Below are 19,817 nucleotides of genomic sequence, written 5' to 3' on the forward strand. Positions count from 1 at the left end.
ACTACCACTCGGTTCTATTCCCTTTTAGGCTGCGTTTGGTTGGAAGGATATGATAAACTAATGATTAATATGTAAATGATAAAGAAAATGATTGTGGTAGGATTGTAATATATGGTGTAAAATAATATTATGTTTGGTAAGATTTTTAAGTGTATGATAATTTTGAATTTTTTGATGAAAAGACAAAATTGCCCTTCTCCTTCGCGACGGGGGCGGCGGCCGGAGACGGCAGGCGGGAAGCGGCGGCCAGAAACGGCCGGCCGGAAATGTCGACCGGCGCCGGAAATTGTCGGCCGGCGGCGATCGTGGCGGCGGTGGCGGGAAGTGGTGGTGAGTTTGAATATAAGAGAAGGATAACATTAGAAAAATAGGAGGTATTAAGAGTTGGATAAATAATCTTAGGGGTTGAGGATGTATTATTTTAACCTACCTAATATAACTTAATCATTTATAGGAGGTATGGACTTGGTTAAATAATCACGCGTACCAAACAGCTGACTAGGTAAGATAAAATAATCTATCCCGACTAATCATCCGAACCAAACGCGGCCTTATGAAATAAACACTCTCAACACTTCCGATTTCCTCATTTCTCCCCTCTCTCTCCCTTCTTCTTAATTATCTAGTAAGGGACTCCGATCCCCTGATTCCCGGTTTGTGTTGAGAAAGTGAAGTTTAGAAGCATCGCGTTTTGGAAGGAGATTGGCCATTTTTATGTGATTCAGTGTTCTTTTTCTTCCACCTCCTGTATGATATGCAAAAGCTATGATTTAAATATTCGTGGGTTGGTTGCAGCCAAGGAGGATGGTGAGCGGGACTCGTTCTTCTCGGAAAATTATGGAGGCGAATGACGATTCTAGGAAGAAAGAAATTAGTTATGGAAAAGGCTCTTCAAGGTATAGTTTGAGGAAAACTGATGTATCAGGTGTGATGACATTTAGGGAAACATCTTTGTCCAGAGGGATCTCTCAAAGTAAACAGAAATCCCCGAGTCTTGATAAACCGGTGTCACCTTCAAAGCCACGGATAACAAAAAAATCCGAAAGACTTGAGAAACAGACACCAAGTCCTCTGAGAAGATCTGACAGGAACAAGAACATGTCAAGTCCTTCCAATTCCAAGCAATCTGTAAAAGAATTTACTCTTTCAAATTTGAGTAGGAAAAAAGATAGCTTGATACAGGTCCTGGTGGACGCTGAGAAAACTGAATCTGCTCTGGAATCAGTAGGCGCGAGACGAAAAAATATGGATGCCCGCTCTTTCAAATCTCTATTTAAAAGACAGCAGTTTAAGGTAGTTTTTCCAGGTACATCTGTCTTTCTATATTAACTCACGTCATCTACTCGCCAGGACTATTCTAAATATGTGGAGTTTTTTTTTATTTTTTATTTTTGAGTGCTCTTGACAAGGGTGTTCTTTTTTAAGGTAGAAATACAAAGCGTGGCTCTTTACATGTATTTATGTTCATGTTGCTGCCTCTTTATTTGCTTAGATGTTGATGGGGAGCTGGAAGGACAAGATAATATATCTTACATATGCAATGGTAATAGCAGAAAAAGTTGTTGCGAGCCAATGAGGAATGGAGAAGATACTAGTGAAAAATTCAGTAAAAGGGTTGTGGTAAAATGGAGAGATGAAAGTCTTAATAGAGCTTCTGATGAAGATCTTCATAAGTCAATTTGTAGTTTAAGAGGATTTGATGCAGAAATACTGGGTAATGATGCCAGTATTGATTCTAACCATATTGATTATGTCGCGGATGAGATCCCAGAACTTTGCCATGGTGATGGTTTAAAAGACAATAGGAGTAACTCAAGCGCCAGAGAAACCTATGATTACTCTGAAAAGTTACCTACAAATTATTTGACTGCTACAGATACAATCTCTCCTGCGCCACAGAGCTCATTTTGCATGGAGAGTTCACAGTACTGTCCTATAAGTACAGAAAGTGGTGAAATATGTTTAGAAATGAAAGGTATGCTAACAGCTCTTGTAAATTTAGATTTTACCATAATGACATAGTAATGTTGTTTCATGGCAGTTTCAGAGATCGTTCCTTCCTCATCCACTAAATGGGAAACCCCCTGTCTACTGGGAACTTGTGTGCTATGCAATAAAAAGAAAAGGTAAGTTTCCCCTGTACCATGTGGAAAAGCACAAGTTAACCTAGGGCATTTCATCATTTTTTTGAATAGTTATATGCTCTGAACTTGGACTACAAGTGGTGTTTATCTTTCGCTTTAAATGTTTGTTCCTGAAATGTGCAAGAGATCAAGTCATTGTCTTGTTTTATTTTTCTCATGGATGATTTTTTACATTTGGTCTTATGTTACCTTTCAGTTAAGTTTTCTGGTTCCTCCAGAACTTTATTCAATTCATTTTAATTTACTGTCTCTGGCTTTCTTTGGTTCCTAACTTGCCAGAGTAGAAGCTTTGTTGTAGAAAATCTCAAAATTTCTCATGCAATTTGTTGAAACGAACATGGGAATAGTCCTTTTGGCCTTGAACGATAATGCTAAGACTTTTTTGGCCATTGCTGTGGTCAGTTGCTGTTTTATAATTCTTCAAATCCATAGAAGTGAGACAAATCATTTCCGAGGGATGCTGGCCCGGCTGAGGGGAACCACTGATACATGCTACATATGCTTCTGATAAGGGTTACTTTTTTTTTTGATTGTAAACGAAAATTTTTTAGAATAAGAGAACAAAGTACAAATAAGCGGATGAGAAATCCGCTAACAACCCACAAAAAAAGAAATCTGCAAAAGGTGGTTAAACTCTGCAACTTTGTCGTCCAACTCGCGACTCTGAATTTGATCTTCTCCCAAACCTCATCTGTAGACTCGGCTATGTCTGTGAAAATTATTTTGTTCCGCTCGACCAAAACAGGCAATGAACTACCAAAGACCAACAACACCTAGTTCTCCTCTCGGTAAGTATACCTGACTCCAAAAGAAACATGTCATGCGCCTTTCTTGGAAAGGTCCATTCGAAACCCAATTCCCGCAATACTTTTATCCAAATTCCGATCGTGAATGAACAATGCAAAAGTAGATGGTCTTGATCCTCTTATTTGTTCCGGCATAGGCTACACCAGGGCAGACTTAAAGCACAGATAGGTCATCGTTTTTGCAACGAATCGCAAGTCGACAATTTTCCCAAAGCGACAGTCCACGAGAAAACTTAAAACTTATATGGGATAGGTACTTTCCAGATATTAATGTAGTACGGGAAAAAAAGAAAGTTACTGATCGGGAAAAAAAGTAATACAAAGAACAAACAGAAAAAGACCCGACTGAGGTCAACTGCGGGCAGTGATTGTTGTGCTTCTTCATCATTACGGTTGTTGCGGTTGTTGTAAAGAGGGTTGCGGTTGTTTCTCACTGGTCTTCCGTCCATTTCCTACAAATATGAAAGTTCTAAGGTTTTTGGCAGAGTATGGACTAAACAAAAGAAACAAAATGGTTGAGTAATTGCTCAAGAATTAAATATGAAACCAATTGATGGAAATAAATTTTATTGATTTCTCACAAAAGTGTAATTACAACTAAATTTCGGAAATGCTAACAGAAATGCAAATGGAACAAGTTTTACTACAAATAACTACTGCTGAATGTCTAATCTATCACTTCTCCTAATCCCAAATTCATAGGATCCCCTTCAACTTCTTCTTCTTCTTGATCTTTCTCGGGTTCGTCTTCATGGTTGGCTATTACTACTTCTAGATGTTCAATATGACCATGTAGAACTGCATTCTGGTCGCTAAGAACTTCAACAGTGTTCTGCAACTCATGAATTTGAGCATCAGTATGCTCACAATACTGATTATGCTGGTGTACATGTTGGTGATTTTGATCCTTAAGCATTTGGATCTTCTCAACCAAGGTATCACGTAACCCGATTAACTCTACAACGGTATCTTGAGAGGTTTCGAACTTTTCTCGAGCTTTCTTATTCATATCTTCAGCCTCATGCAGATAGTAAGTATAACGTTGGACGTCATCTCTGAAGTGTTCTGCTCTACACTGTAATTCATCCTTGTCCCGCTCTAAGCAGTAGTTATGTCCCTTGAGTTTCTCTATCTTCGTCTCTAAGCTCTTAATGTAGCTACTTTTGTCAGTCATATTCTACATCCAAAACATGATAGTGAATGTTTAGAAATGATTTCAAGAATACAGGTCAAGTTATATACAACTACTGGAATGAATAAAATCAGTATTGCCTATACATTTTATAGAAGAAATAGTTAAAAAAATTTCAGTCTTAGAATGCCGTGAAAAATTTACTAAAAAACCTTCACATCATGAACATGAAATGTACCAAATTTGGTGCAAAAATACTGAGCCGTTTGGAAATGCAAATTCCTCAAAGTTTCGGAAAATTGGAAAATTTTACGAAAATTGTGATATCACTATCTAAATGAAGGATTTTGGGATTCGTCGGCGGTGCTAGAAAGATTGAATGGTTTTAGGTTAGGTTCTCCTCGTCGAGAGCTTTCCAACGGTATTTTTAATTGTCAAAATTCCTCCTGGATCAAAAGTTATGGCCATTTGAAGTTTGTGCGAAAAACACCTCAACTTCCATACAATTTGCAAGGTCTATTGCATGCGCTTGCTGGAACTCACTTCCTACTGGAATTCTGATGCTACTGCAGTCAAGTCTGCTGTTTTCCAGCACTGTTGAAACCAGTCTGCTACATGCCTGGTCCGCTGGTTCTGCTCTACTGATTTCCATCTGCTGGTTATGTTTTCAGACTACTGGTTTTGATGCTACTGTTTTTCGGTCTACTGGTTTTTGCCTATTGATTTTCTCAATTGTACGTAGTTAGTCTATTGTTTCAGTAGTCTGTTACATTAGTTTATTTTCAGTATTCTATTATAGTAGTTTATCAGAACTTATTTTTCAATAGTCTATCAGAACTTATTATTCATAGTTCCTCCTTCCCAGATTATGAAACCTGGTTTGCTCTGATACCACTTCAATATCAGGCCCCAGGGACGGGGTTGGTCGACACCGGCGTTGCTCTCAAATTTACATTCGAAAACAACAAGCCTCAGAAGTACAAAATTTAGAAACAAGTCTTTTTGTTCATAATACTAAATAATTCATTGTCTGATACAAACACAAATGCTAATGTTTACAGCGGAAATGTAAAACCAGACATAACAATGTCTTAACAGATACAGCGGGAACATAACTTAGAATTAAAAAACAACAGTCTTCTTCACCAGCCCAAAACTAATTCTGCTCTTCTTCTTCTAACAATTCTTCCTCGTTCTTATCTGAGATGAGTTTGGTGGGTGAGTGATATGGATGTCACTCAGTAAGCGGGGGCGGGAATAACTCCCAGTTTTCAAAATCATTTTCAACAGAAACAGTAGTACAAATAATATACAAAAACTCTTATTTTCATAACAGGAATCAGTATTCAGAACAGGAATCAGAACTTAAAATTTAACAAGCAAGCACTGAGCACGTTTGTGAATTTCATGGCTAAACTGATATCAATCTCCTATATGTTCTCTCCTCTAAGGGGTGTGGCCAGTAATCAGGAATCAGGAATGTTCAGAATATATATTCTTACCATTAGTTCACTAGGATTCAGTGCTTCAAAAATCAGAAATCAGAAACAAAATACATATACTTTGCTTCAAAACAGAAATTATTAAACTGGTTTCAAGATATTTATACATAAGCCCACTTACAGTAATTTGCTAGGAGTTTCGGTTGAAGTCTGAAATCTGCTGTTCTCGTTACTGGATTTTTCTGCTCGAAAATGCACTCTCTTAGCTCGAATTTCAAGTGATAACTCAAGATTTGTGTAACACTATTTCTGAGATTTGAGAGTGCTATTTATAGGCAAAATTCAGACTGTTAGCCTCCCAATTAATGGCCATAATCTGCCATGAGCTGCCATTGACAGTCTTTATTTCATGTTAAATACTTCAGTTACAAGTTATAAGCAGAAACAGTAGCTGTCTGCTGGAATTTCGCGCTACTGAACTCTTCTGTTGCTGGATTCTATCTGCTGAAAAATACCAGCTTCTGAAATCTTAATTGCTGCTAGAATTGTTAGCTTATCCTGAAATTTTGCATTGCTGCTGAATATTGCTAGCTGCTGCTGGAAATTCAGGTTCTCACGTATACCTCGTTTGTTTGGGCCGCTCGGCCCTGTTCTGTATTGTGGATGATGGGGTATCGAGAGCTACAGTGTCCGACGGGACCCGCGAGCTCTGATGACCTGGACATTGTAGGTCCACGTCTTGATGATGAGTGTGGGAGCCAAAATATGCTTAGGGCAGATCAGAAACTACACACTCAGACGCCTCTAGACTGAGCATGAGATTCTTGACTTGATCCTTGATATCCGAGCATATTGCATTTCGCATGCATCATATCAGTTTGTATACTCGTACATTCTCATATTGGGCGATTGTCGCTCACGTCCTTGTTTTCATCTTGGCACCCCATTCCACGAGACATGTTTTAGGTTAGACGGTTCGGACGACCAGGGCAGTGGCTAGAGCAGTTGGGTTTTCGGTGGTGATCCAGTGGAGGTTTCATGTGGTTTATCGTTTTCTTGTTCAGAATTATGTTCTCGTTATGGTTGTATTAATGTTTAAGACTGCTGTTATTGTTTTATTTTCGTTTGGATTGTAAGATGGTTAAGTATTTGGTTTTCGTTGTTTAATTGTTGTTATTAACTTTAATGTTGCATGTTTATTAGTCAGTTTAGTAGTGGCTTGGGTAAGGGCGCTACAAAAGAGAGACATGAAATACGTTGTCATCACACTTAACACCGGCTTTATCAATGTTAGATGACCCCCCTTGATAGAAACGCCTTTTTCCAGCTTGCTAGTCTTAGACATCTTGGAAACTACATGTTCCCAAAAATCAAAATTCCTAGGATTGCCACCCAACGGTGTCCCGAGATACTTAGTTGACCACTACTCTTTTTATGATTCCTGTAACTTTTACTCTAACCTAGAAATCGATTTTATGGCTTTGCATGATCTGTTATTGGCTAACTGTGGCTTGATCCATTTGTATATGCTTTTTGGATAGCATGAAGTAGATATTAACAGGTGGTCTCTTATTGTTTGTCAGACACAAGTGCATGTGGGTATCAATGCTGTTGTAGGTTGTACCGATGATGCCTTTGCCCCTGTCTATTCTGCCTGCCTGCTTTATAGCAGATGTGTTTTGTTTTAATAGTTTTTTGATCTTGTATGAGATGGGATGTTTAGATCAGCTTGATTGGTTTTAAACCTGTGTATTCGTACTTGAACATATTTTCTTTCGCCATATCCAACCTCAGGAGATGGCATTTTGTTTTTCTCCCCTGCCCTTCCCAATAAGAATAGAAAGGAATGAGAAAGGGAACATAACAGTTTTAGCTTTACTGAGATGAATGTTTTTTTGAATTTCCTGCAGGGTATGCCATAATTCACCAGAACAGGAGCTTTGCTCTTGCAGTGCTACCTTAGATGATGGCCTAAGTAACTTTAGTGCTTCTAAGGTTGGTTTATATTGTTTTATGAATCATGGAGAATATACTGTTTATAAATTATACTTCTTCTAGATGCCAATAGTAAAGAAAAAAGATTAGTTCCATTTTCATGTTGTGGTCATCCTACTTCAGTTGGCAATTGAGCATTATATAGAGACAAGTCTTCATGTGGCACTTTGGAGTATAAAGAAATGAAACAAGAGATGACAACTTTAACTCTTCTAATTTTTTATCTATGAGCTCCTTGAATTATGGGTTGATCTATGCTATGGCTTTAGAGGTTCCTTAAACGGATTTGAATGACTTAAAAGGCACCCATCCTGTCTGAAAACTTGTTGAAGATTGCTAAATAACCTTCCCCCACATAGTTAAGTGATATGGTTTAAAATCATGTCTGGCTGATCTAAAATCAACTTTACTGTATTAACCACAAAGAAGCTGCTTCATACTGTAATTGCTGAAACATTTTTTACTTGGCATATGTTGTGCACTTGAACTCTCTACAACTTTGTTAAAAGGAAAATATATTTGTTTTTTTGGTGCTCTGACATTCGTATTTGACAATATGTCCGTCCTTTCGAAGTTCTCTTGTGTGGTTGGATGATGATGATAACAATGTTTATACTGCGAATACTTTTTTTTGATAAGAAACTATTATATAGATAAATTGAAAATAAAGATTACATAAAGTGGTGGACAAGCGATCCACAAAGGAGACTAGGAATTCGAAATGAGCCTAGTCTTACTAAAAACAGTAAATCTACGCATAATAAAACACCAATTCCTAACAAGATCTGAAATTAATAAATGTTTAAACGCCGGAGTCGCTACTGTCCATCTTGCCACCCTGATCCTAACCAATTCCCAAAGATTTTCTGAGGTCTCTTCAATGCTGTTGAATATTCTGTTGTTGCGAATACTTGTTTTTTAATTCTTCAACACGCATCTGTATCCGTATGTTTTTTTTGGAAACTCACTAGTATGACAAGAACATCAGAAAGTAGAGTTTTTGGCTGAATTATCTTGGGTGGGGTGTTAAGACCTTTGTTTCACTACTCTTGGTGCTAGTGTTTTACCACGATGGAGTCCTCTGTGTGTGCCTACTCAGAGCCACTGCAATATTCTCTTTCTTTAGATTTGTGCCATTTGTGTTAAGACATGTAACGGGTTGGGCAAACATGACAAGGTTTAGTAGATTAGAAGACTCCTATGTCTGACCATTCTCGTCCTCACTGTGGGTTAAAGCGTTGCAAGAGATGCGGTTGTTGTGGGTGATGCCTAAATCAACAAAAGAATTATTCAGAATGGATTTGGGACGGACTACAGGTAAGAGAGGTAGAATATTTTGGCAAGTTGTGGTTCAGTGCATATGTTGGATGGTATGGTTGGAGAGAAACCAAAGAATTTTCGAAGAAAAAGAGTCAAATATTGACAAATGCTAGGAGAAGATAAGGATTAACGTTGCCTTGTGGATTGAAATTCACAAATAATTCAAGAATGTTTCAGTTTTTGATTTATTAAGACAATTGGATTATGTTATAGCCTCCGGTAAGATCCCCGATTAAGAAACAGAAAATGAGAATCTATATTGCAAAAGTGAAATAACAGAATCCGATTACAAGCACTCTCTCTCACACTCACCAAATTGTTAGTGACTCACTCTCTGAATAATAACTGAAATGCCTCACTACCCAACTTCCCCTCTCCTTTTATTCTTGCCTCTCACGTGTTCCCTTCCCTTTCCTAACGTATACGTTAATAATCTTGGGCCGGGTCTTCTTAGACTCTTCAGGTACTGGGCTTGATAATCCTGGACTTACTGGGCTCAGTGGGTTTGGGCCCATAACATGCCTTGCCTCATCAAGATTCGCCTTGTCCTCAAGGCGAAATTCAGGGAACTGTGTTATGAAGTTTTCCTTGTCTTCCCATGTGGCTTCCTCAATCGATCTTCCACTCCACTGTACTAGCAATTGTCGGCCTATCTTCCCTTGTACTCGCTTAGTTCTTTCGGCCAAAATCCTTTCAGGTTCGAAGGTGAGAAACAAATCAGTATCCACTTCACTAGGCAATTTAATTTCATCAGGATTTCGTCCCACGGCTTTTTTTTGACATGATACGTGAAAAACTGGATGTATCTTGGATCCTTCGGGCAGCTTCAAACGATAAGCAACTTGCCCTACTTTCTTCAGCACTTGATAAGGCCCATAATACCTTGCTGCTAGTTTCTGGAACACCCTTGTAGAAACCGAGTTTTGGCGGTGTGGTCGTAACTTTAGATACACCACATCGCCTTCTTGGAAATGAACCTCTCTACGCTTTTTGTTGGCATATTTGGTCATTCGTTGTTGAGCTCGCTCTAAGTTATATTTGAGCTGCCTCAATAGTTCATCCCTGTCTTCTAATGCCTGCGAGACTGCATATACCTTAGTTTCTCCGGGTAAAAACTTAGTTAAGGTAGGGGGTTTTCTTCCATACACTACCTCAAATGGAGTCATTCGGGTTGAAGTTTGGTATGAAGTGTTGTACCAATATTCAGCCCAGTGCAACCATTGTGACCAACTTTTGGGTTGTTCGGAGCAAAAACAACGCAGATACGTTTCCACACATTTATTCAATGCTTCACTTTGTCCATCCGTCTCCGGATGGTAGGCCGTGCTCATCTTGAGTTGAGTTCCTTGTAATCGAAATAACTCCGACCAGAATATACTCATAAACACCGCATCACGGTCACTGACAATTGTCTTTGGAATCCCATGTAACTTGACCACATTGCGTGTGAAGATTTCTGCCACAGAACTGGCGGTGTATGGCCTTTTAAGGAGCAGAAAGTGTCCGTACTTCGATAGCCTGTCAACCACCACTAATATCACTTCATAACCCTTTGATTTTGGCAGCCCCGTAATGAAATCCATGGCCAAGTCTTCCCAAATAGTTTCTGGAATTACCAAGGGCTGCAGCAACCCCGCTGGTGATGCCGCTTCATACTTCTGCTTTTGGCACACCCCACACTCCGCTACAAACTTGTAGATATCCTTCTTCATCCTTGGCCAAAAGAAATTATTGGCAATCCTTTTATACATTCGAAAAGCTCCTGAGTGTCCCCCAATAGGAGTAGCATGAAATTCAGCCAACAACTTAGGAACCCATGCTGAGGATGGGGGAACAACTAATCTGCCTTTGAAGAGCAAACATCCATTAATCAACGAATAATGTTTGCTACTGTCTGGAGTCCTTCTCACTTTTTCTATGATGTGCTCGAATTCAGGGTCATTGTTCACGGCCTCTTGTATCTCTTTTACTCCCATCCATTCTGTTTTTGTTAAAGCATTTAGCCCTCGCATGTCCTCTCGCCTTGATAGTGCATCTGCTGCCCCATTCTCTGCTCCTGCTCGGTGTTTGATTTCAAACTCATAACCCAACAACTTGGCCAACCAATATTGTTGGTCAGGCGTTGTTATACGTTGTTGCAACAGATTCTTCAATGGCTTATGATCAGTTATCACCACAAATTTACGCCCCAGCAGATAGTGACGCCAATGCTGGACTGCCAACACTAAGGCCATTAATTCTCTTTCATATGTTGATTTGGACAATGCTCGATCTGCCAATGCCCTACTGTAATAGGCAATCGGCTGGCCTTCCTGGGTCAATACTGCCCCTATTCCCACTCCCGAGGCATCACATTCTATCACGAACCCTTTTGAGAAATCAGGCATCCGCAATACAGGGGCAGTAACCATAGCTTGCTTGAGCTTCTCGAAAGCTCCTTGGGCTTTTTCTTCCCATCCAAAATTATTCTTCTTTAGCTGCTCGGTGAGTGGTCTTGCGATCTTACCGTAGTCCTTGATGAACTTTCGGTAATATCCCGTTAATCCCAGAAATCCTCTCAGCCCCTTCGTGTTCTGTGGCTGTGGCCAATGTATCACACTTTCAACTTTATTTTGGTCGACTTCTACCCCCTGTGCCGTGATGATATGCCCCAAATACTCCACTTGTTGCAACCCGAACTGACATTTTTTTTTGTTCAGTACTAGTTGGTGTTGTTGTAGTACTTGTAACACCACCTCCACATGTTGCACATGTTCCACCCAACCCTTACTGTAAATTAGCACATCATCAAAGAAAACTAATACAAATTTTCGCAAATAAGGGCGGAATACCTCATTCATGGTAGCTTGGAACGTGGCCGGTGCGTTTTTTAGCCCAAAGGGCATAACTAGAAACTCGTAGTGGCCTTCATGTGTTCTGAATGCCGTCTTGTGCACATCGGCAGATTGGACTCGAATCTGATGGTATCCAGATTTGAGGTCCAGCTTGGTAAAGTATGTCGCCCCATGTAATTCGTCGAACAACTCCTCCACAACTGGAATAGGATACTTGTCAGCAATGGTAATGTCATTTAATGCTCTGTAATCGATGCAAAACCGCCAACTCCCATCCTTTTTCTTGACCAATATAACTGGACTCGAGTAGGGGCTGTTGCTGCCTTGTATCACCCCTGAAGTGAGCATCTCCTTCACCATCTTTTCAATTTCATCTTTCTGGTGGTGAGCATACCGATAGGGTCTTACAGACACCGGGCCACATCCCTTTTTTATATTGATCACATGATCTTGGCTCCTACTAGGAGGTAATCCACAAGGTTCTTGGAATACCTCCCTGTAGTTGGCCAGAATGTTGCTCAAAGCTTCTTCACCTTCTCCTTTTTCCTTCCCACTCCCTGTTCTCCCACTCCACTTGAGTAACACTGCCCCATAGAATTCAACTTCGCTCACTTTGGCTATCCTTTTTAGGGATACCATTGATCTGCTAAGGGATGGGTCTCCCTTCAAGACAACTGTATGATCAAGCCAGCTAAATCGCATCTCCATTTTCTCCCAGTTCAACACCACATCCCCCAACGTCCGAAGCCAATCAACTCCCAAAATGAGGTCAATACCTCCTAACTCAAACAAATATCCTTCAATCTGGATTCGACATTGACCCATATCCACCTCTAATTCCCTGCACACTCCCTGACATGATACCCGACAGCCGTCCCCAAGACACACCCCAAAAAACACGTTGCTGTCAACTACTAGCCGCTTATTAACTTTTTTGAGATGAAATTGTGACTCGCGCCACTGTCCACCATGGCTACTACCTCCCTTCCGGCCACTCTCGCCCTCATCTTCAAAGTTTGTGGGTGATTTATGCCATTGACAGAGTACAACGGTAATTCAAGGGTGTTGTATTCCACGTGAGCTTCTCCCACCTCTTCTACTTCCCCCCTCACCTCCTCGTTTTTTTCCTCTAACTCGACTTGCTCCCACTCGCCATCCTCTCCTTCCTCCTCCGCTAGAATCGTCACTCTTAGACTCTTATTGGCGCATCGGTGCATCGGGTGGTAGGGCTCTCCACATTTGAAACACAGTCCCTTCTCGCGTCTGTGTAAGAATTCTTGATGAGATACCACTCTACCATCTCGACTTTTTTGATCTGGTATCTTCATCGTCCCTCCAGCCCCTCCTCCCGATTGACCACGAGGCCCAGCACCATGAGTTTGCAGCGTAAACGAGCTTCGTGCTCTCTGCTCTCCTGGGCTCAATGTTCGCCTATGGTTATTGGGCTGTGGGTAATTTTTAGTCCGGTCTCTATCATGCGCTGGGGCCGGAGTGGCCCAGCCCACATTGGTTACCGGCTTCTGTGCATAACCCAAGCCCAAACCGAATTTATTTTTTCCTCGATCCACTGCCGTCCCATACAATTCCCTCTCCAGCCCCCTTGCCAACATCATCGCACGATCCACCGTTCGGGGTGCGTGCACTATCATCCTCCGCCGTATCTCTTCCCTCAGCCCACTCATGAAATAGCCGAGGCCCTGATCTTCCTGAACCTCCCCCAGCTGCGCAATCAACATTTCGAAACGCTCAATGTAAGCATCCACCGACTGCTGCTCTTGATTCAGTGATGCCATTAATTCGAAAGGGTTTGCATCAATTCCACTGAAACGTTTGATCAGTTCTTCCGCAAACCTATCCCAACTCATGTTTGGGATCCTTACTTTCATCCATCGAAACCAATGCACAGTGGTACCATGCATACAGATGTAAGCTAATTTGAGTCTGCAATCTCGTGGTGTTTCGTGGATTTCAAAATACTGCTCGATTCTCCCCAGCCATCCCAAAGGATCTTCTCCTTCAAACGCCGGTAATTCAATTTTTTTCAGAGCCATTCTCACTTCCTCTGCGCCTTCCTCCTGTTCTCTGACTTGGCGTGCAACACTCTCGTCCTTCCCGTGCATCTCACTCCCTACCCCTGGGTGTTCTCCACCCTCATTGCTCATTGCCATTGCTCCTCCTTGTGCCTTGATCATCTGTTCCATCATTTCCCTCATACTTAATAATCCCTCCACCGCTTTGTCGATCTTATCCAGCCTACCGTGCACTTGTGACATGTTGTCTTGCACTCCCATCAATGCCTTCTCCATGCTTTCTATCTTGGCTTCTGATCGTGTGCTGGCCATCGTATTCCGTCGCTCTCTCGGATCCGGCAGGTCGGACCAATGTTATAGCCTCCGGTAAGATCCCCGATTAAGAAACAGAAAATGAGAATCTATATTGCAAAAGTGAAATAACAGAATCCGATTACAAGCACTCTCTCTCACACTCACCAAATTGTTAGTGACTCACTCTCTGAATAATAACTGAAATGCCTCACTACCCAACTTCCCCTCTCCTTTTATTCTTGCCTCTCACGTGTTCCCTTCCCTTTCCTAACGTATACGTTAATAATCTTGGGCCGGGTCTTCTTAGACTCTTCAGGTACTGGGCTTGATAATCCTGGACTTACTGGGCTCAGTGGGTTTGGGCCCATAACAGATTATGTGTATCACTAAATTTTTCCTTTTAAATTGTGCTTAATTAGGACAGTGAACTTCCACTGCTGAAACACTTATTATTATATCATTAATAAAGTATTGTTTCCTATAAAAAAAAAAGAAAAAGAAATGCAGTTTGTAAATGTGATGTGAACAGTAAGGAATGTCATTTTGAAACTTATTCACCCTTGCAGGAATTGACCTCCGACAATATTTTAGGAATTTGAATGCATTGTTATCTTTTTGATTTATGTGATGAAATAAAACTTGTTTTTCTATTCATGTGCCTTGGTGTATTACTTTTAGCTTTGGATTTCTCTTTGCATTCTAACTGCAGTTCTGCATTTGGGGATTAGTCTGTATTGATGTTTTTTTTTACGGTTTTCTATGATTGCCAACAATTTTTTCATTGAACTCAGCAGTCTGTCAGCTGAATGCTCAATAATAGGATCACAACATCATTGGGTGTTTCAATTTTATATTTTAGAGAGAGCATTTTCAAAAAATTCTCTCTAGGATGAAACCGTTACAGTGAAGGAGAGAGAATTTTTTGAAATGCTCTCCCTCTCTTTCAGCTTCTTTCCTCCCGAATTTATTTTTGATCGATCGGTTCTACAAGTTACTGCGTATTGGTGTTAATCCTTCATTTCCGTCAGCGGCGCCGGCTTACGGCCGCCGCCAGAGCTGGTTTTAGTGTCTTTTCCGGCGTCTAGCTGGGGGATCATCGTTTTCATTGGATCTTTTTGGGGTAGCGGTCAGGGCAGTTTTTCCGTTTAATAATAGAGGTATGTTTTCAGGCAGGAAGGATTCAGGTTCTCGCCATATGAGTCGCGATGAATTTATTCGCATTGAACACAAAATTTTTAAGTTACGGTTGGGCAATGGGGGTGGATCCGTGTGGTGGGAAGAACAGACAAGGAAGACAAGATATATGATGGATTTTGAACGCAACGAAGCACGATGGGTCAGTCTGAAATTTGAGGATATAGCCAATAACCCGTCCCCAGATGCGGAGTTCCATAGATTTAGGGGAAGGAATGCGGTCTACACCTTGCAGAAAGTTATCAACAAAAGAGGCAGCTTCATTGAAGTGACAAAGTTCTGTCACAATGGGAGGAAGCTTACTACGATTGTACCCAGTGGCTACGGCTTTAGGGGATGGATAAATATTTCGATCTCTTTAAGGATGATGTTGGAAGGGGGACATCAGGGGAAGAACAACCAAGTCACGGTCAATCGTGGATTCGAACCGAATAGGAACAAACAAATTCTAATCGATACAAAGGAAACGAAGAGGAGCCTCCCACATAGGGACCGGTTAGCAACGAAATCAATCGGGAATCAGAGAGTGCAGAGAAAATGGCAGGAAGCGGTAGTGATTACTAAAGGACGGGTGAACATTACTTGGGAAGTTATTCAAGATATCTTGCGTAAGTCTACCAACAAACCGGTAGAGCTTTTTCCTTTTCAAGCTGATAAGGCAATGTGGTGGCCATTAATTCCGGCTGATTTGGGCTATTACATTAAGCTGAAAAGAGGCTTTTTCGAGAAGGGAGTTACGTTGGATTTTGAGGCATGGAGACCGGAGACCAATACTCAGGATAGGATGCAAGAGTGCTGCAACAGCTGGATACGGGTTTTAGGGGTGCCTTGGAATCTTTGGTCACCACACACTTTTAAGATCATTGGGGATAAGTGTGGGGGACTTTTGGCCATTAGTAATGACACTTTGTTCTTCCATAATTTGACAGCGGCAATGATTAAGGTTAAAGGACTTGAAGGAGGGTTTATCCAAAGTGCGATGCATGTTCCAGTGGAAGGTGGAGTAATGGATATTAGTATCGAGGTAAAGTCCTTCGATCCTAAGGCTTATGATAATTACCAGAGTCAAACTTATGCTCAAGTTCTTGTGAATGGAAAGAGGATGATAGCTGGATGGGGGAATAAAAACTTATATAAAGAACAAAAAGGAGCTTCGGACAGTAAAGTTTATACCGAAGTCAATGATGCACCGAGGGTCACAAACGATCAACAAAAGCACACCATCGTTAGAGATACACAACAGGCCGAGATAGGCAAAGGAGTGGAATTGGAAAATACTCAGGTGCCATTAATTACGAACGCAAATCAATGCTTTCCAGTGGAGAATGAGGGTACAGGATCAAAATCACCACAACAGGACAATACGAGCCCCGGGTTGAAACTGGGAGTTAATAAAGGGCAATTACCGCTGATTGAAAAACAAGGCATTTCAGAGGGAACTAGGGTAACAGACTCTAATTCAAGCAATGGCAAAGTACTCAGAATTATGAATAGAGTTGCTCCGAAAGATGTTTCGCTTTTTGAACAATCTCCTATTCACTCTCTTTCGGTCAACGGTGAGGATGAGGCACGGCATTCCAGTGTGGGTTTAGGATCAGGAAGTAAGACGGTTAAAACTGGTGACATTCAGTACTGCCAGGATATTGATCAGTCAAGCGGCAGAACAGGCAAATCGGTCGAAGAGAACGAAGACACACATGTCTTTACTGGAACAATTGAGGATTATGCACGAGATGGTATTGCTGATTCAGATAATGATTCCTTTGTGGACTTCGAAGATTCGGAAGATGATTTCCTCGGCGATGATCTTGACTTTGAATACTCAGATACGGATAGTCATGTCACAATCAAGTCAGATTATTCGAACAAAGGGGAAGAAGAGGTAGATCTCAGTAATGATTTGTTCTCCTCACCGAAAGGGGATGTAGCTGATACTGAGTTACAACCGCGTCAAAACGAGACATCGGCCTTGGGACAGGTACTAACCAACTTTCACTCTTCTATTCTTAATCATTCTCTTAACCTTCATTTTCACCTCCCTGCGTCTTTCAATGTGTTGGACTTGTCTAGTGGTTTTTTAGGAGGGGGGGTTGAGAGGGTGATTGAATTGCCGGGTCAGAGGAAAGAAATTATAATAAACAAACAGGAGGCTTTGAACGAGAGGGAGGTAGCGGCAAGTTTGTTAGATTGTGTTGGTGCGGTTTGCGGGAGTCCGGCGAAGGTTCCATTATGTTCGTTAAAGAGAGAATTGAATAGGTTGAAATGTGGAATCAATTATGAGAGAGGTTCGTCCTCTAAGGGCCCACGAATTTCTTTATGAAAATTTTTTCATGGAACATAAGGGGTGGAGGTAATGCTAGGAAAAGAGAAATGGTTCGTGGGATGATACATAAGGAAAATCCGGACATTGTGGTAATTCAGGAAACTAAAAAGGAATATATTGACAGGTGGTTTGTGACTAGCATTTGGAAATCCAGGTTTGTTGAATGGGTTTTTTTACCCTCGGATGGGCGGTCGGGAGGTATCATTGTGATGTGGGACCCGAGAGTCGTGGTGGTGAATGATAATTTGATAGGGGAATTTTCGGTTTCAATTGAAATTACAATGAACGATGACAACAAGTGGTGGTTTTCGGCTATTTACGGACCTGTGAGGCCGGGAGATAGGGACAGATTTTGGGATGAATTGGCGGGGTTGTGTTCTTTATGCGGGGATAAGTGGTGTTTGGGAGGAGACTTCAATGTGGTCAGGAACACGGGTGAGAAGATGAACAGCATTTCGAATACTAATAGTATGTTATGCTTTGACTTGTTGATAGGAGAATTGGGCCTTTACGATCCTCCCCTTTTGAATGCAAAATTCACATGGTCTAATTTCCGGAATGAACCGATATGCTGCAGATTGGATAGATATTTTTTTTCGAATGGGTGGAAGGAGATGTTTCCACACTTCAGACAAAATGTACTACCTAGAATTACTTCGGATCATTACCCGTTGTTACTTGATACCAATAAGGCGAAATGGGGTCCTACGCCTTTCAGATTTGAGAATGTATGGTTGTCACATCACAATTTCGAAGAGTTGGTAAAAGAGTGGTGGAATGAGGGGGAGGAACAAGGTTGGGAAGGGTATAAGTTCATGAAAAAACTCAATAAACTGAAAGTCGATATCTCATGTTGGAACAAGGAAGTTTTCGGCCACGTGGGAGTTAAATTGGAGGAGTTAAAAGGTAGGATCAAGGTTTTGGATGGGATAGAAGCCGAGGGAGAATGGAATGACACCTTGAATTCACAAAGGAGAGAAGCGAAATGCGAGTTGGAAAGTCTGAATTTCAAAAAGTTTCAGTTGGATAGTCAAAAAGCAAAAGTGAGGTGGTTAAGAGAAGGGGACCAAAACTCAAAATTTTTCCACTCAATGTTGACCAATAGGCGGAACAGATCAGTTATTGACAAGTTGGAGTTGGAGGATGGGACTATGATTACGGACGAAAAGGAGATTGAGGACAATATTTTGAGATTTTATAAGCATCTTTACAGAAATTCAGAGGGGTGGGGGGGGGGGGGGAGGGGTTTAGATGAGTTGGAGTGGTGCCCTTTGGATATGAATGCAAGACAAGAGCTGGAAGTTCCCTTTTCTGAGGAGGAAATTAAAATAGCGGTATTTGAGTGCGAGGGTTCAAAGGCGCCGGGACCGGATGGATTCACAATAGCATTTTTCCAAAAAAATTGGGATATCATTAAGGAAGATTTATTGAAGGTATTTGCTGAATTTCATGAGGGGGGAGTGGTGAATGGCATTACTAACCATAATTACATCTGTCTCATTCCCAAGAAAAAGGATGCGGTTAGGATCAACGATTTTAGACCTATAAGCCTTACAACGAGCTTGTACAAGATAATTGCAAAAGTTTTGAGTTCCAGAATTAAAAGATGTTTGAGCTGTACTATCGCAGAAAATCAAAGTGCTTTTATTAAAGGTAGACAGATTTTGGATTGCTGTCTGGTTGCCAACGAAGTGGTTGAAGAATACCGTAGGAGGACAAAAAAAGGGTGGGTTCTTAAGGTTGATTTGGAAAAAGCCTATGACAATGTTGATTGGCGATTCCTCGATTTAGTACTCGAAAAAAAGGGCTTCGGAACGAAATGGAGAAGATGGATTCGAGGGTGTGTGTCAACTGTATCATTTTCGATTTTTATCAACGGTAAACCAAGGGGGAAATTTAGAGGAGAACGAGGACTCCGTCAAGGAGATCCTTTATCTCCTTTTCTTTTCAACTTGGTCATTGACGCTTTGGGTAGGATGGTTGATAGGGCTAAGACTTTGAATGAGGTAAGAGGGCTGGTGGTTGGAAGGGGTAAGGTGGAAGTCTCTCATATTCAATTTGCTGATGATACGTTGTTCATGGTTCAGAAGGTAGGTCATGTGAGGAAATTGGTGGATATCATCAAATCATTTGGGATACAATCGGGTTTGAAGATAAATTTTCAAAAAAGTGTGTTGCTGGGGATTTGTTGTGATGAAGAGGAAGTGGTTGGTTTGGCCCGAGAGATTGGATGCAACATAGATGGTTGGCCGATTAAGTATCTTGGATTACCCTTGGGAGGACAACCTTTGTCTCTTGAGTTT

General features: G+C 41.1%; 1 protein-coding gene across 7 annotated transcripts in view; it reads left to right on the top strand.

The window, feature by feature from the left end:
• Window positions 1-590: 590 nt before the first annotated feature.
• LOC140834037 (uncharacterized) overlaps window positions 591-19,817 on the top strand; it is a 47,408-nt gene continuing 28,181 nt past the window's right edge. For 4 of the 7 annotated variants that reach the window (XM_073198625.1, XM_073198630.1, XM_073198627.1 and 1 more), the window contains exons 1-4: window positions 592-1,306; window positions 1,493-1,975; window positions 2,042-2,126; window positions 7,435-7,519. In XM_073198625.1, coding sequence (XP_073054726.1) covers window positions 805-1,306; window positions 1,493-1,975; window positions 2,042-2,126; window positions 7,435-7,519 — 1,155 coding nt within the window. In that variant the 5' untranslated portion in view covers window positions 592-804. Of the gene's footprint in view, window positions 1,307-1,492; window positions 1,976-2,041; window positions 2,127-7,434; window positions 7,520-19,817 lie in introns of all 7 variants that reach the window. The other 3 variants (XM_073198626.1, XM_073198628.1, XM_073198631.1) reach the window with 3 other exon arrangements.

The sequence above is a fragment of the Primulina eburnea genome, chromosome 6 (genome assembly GCF_022965805.1).
Source record: "Primulina eburnea isolate SZY01 chromosome 6, ASM2296580v1, whole genome shotgun sequence".
Taxonomy (NCBI): domain Eukaryota; kingdom Viridiplantae; phylum Streptophyta; class Magnoliopsida; order Lamiales; family Gesneriaceae; genus Primulina; species Primulina eburnea.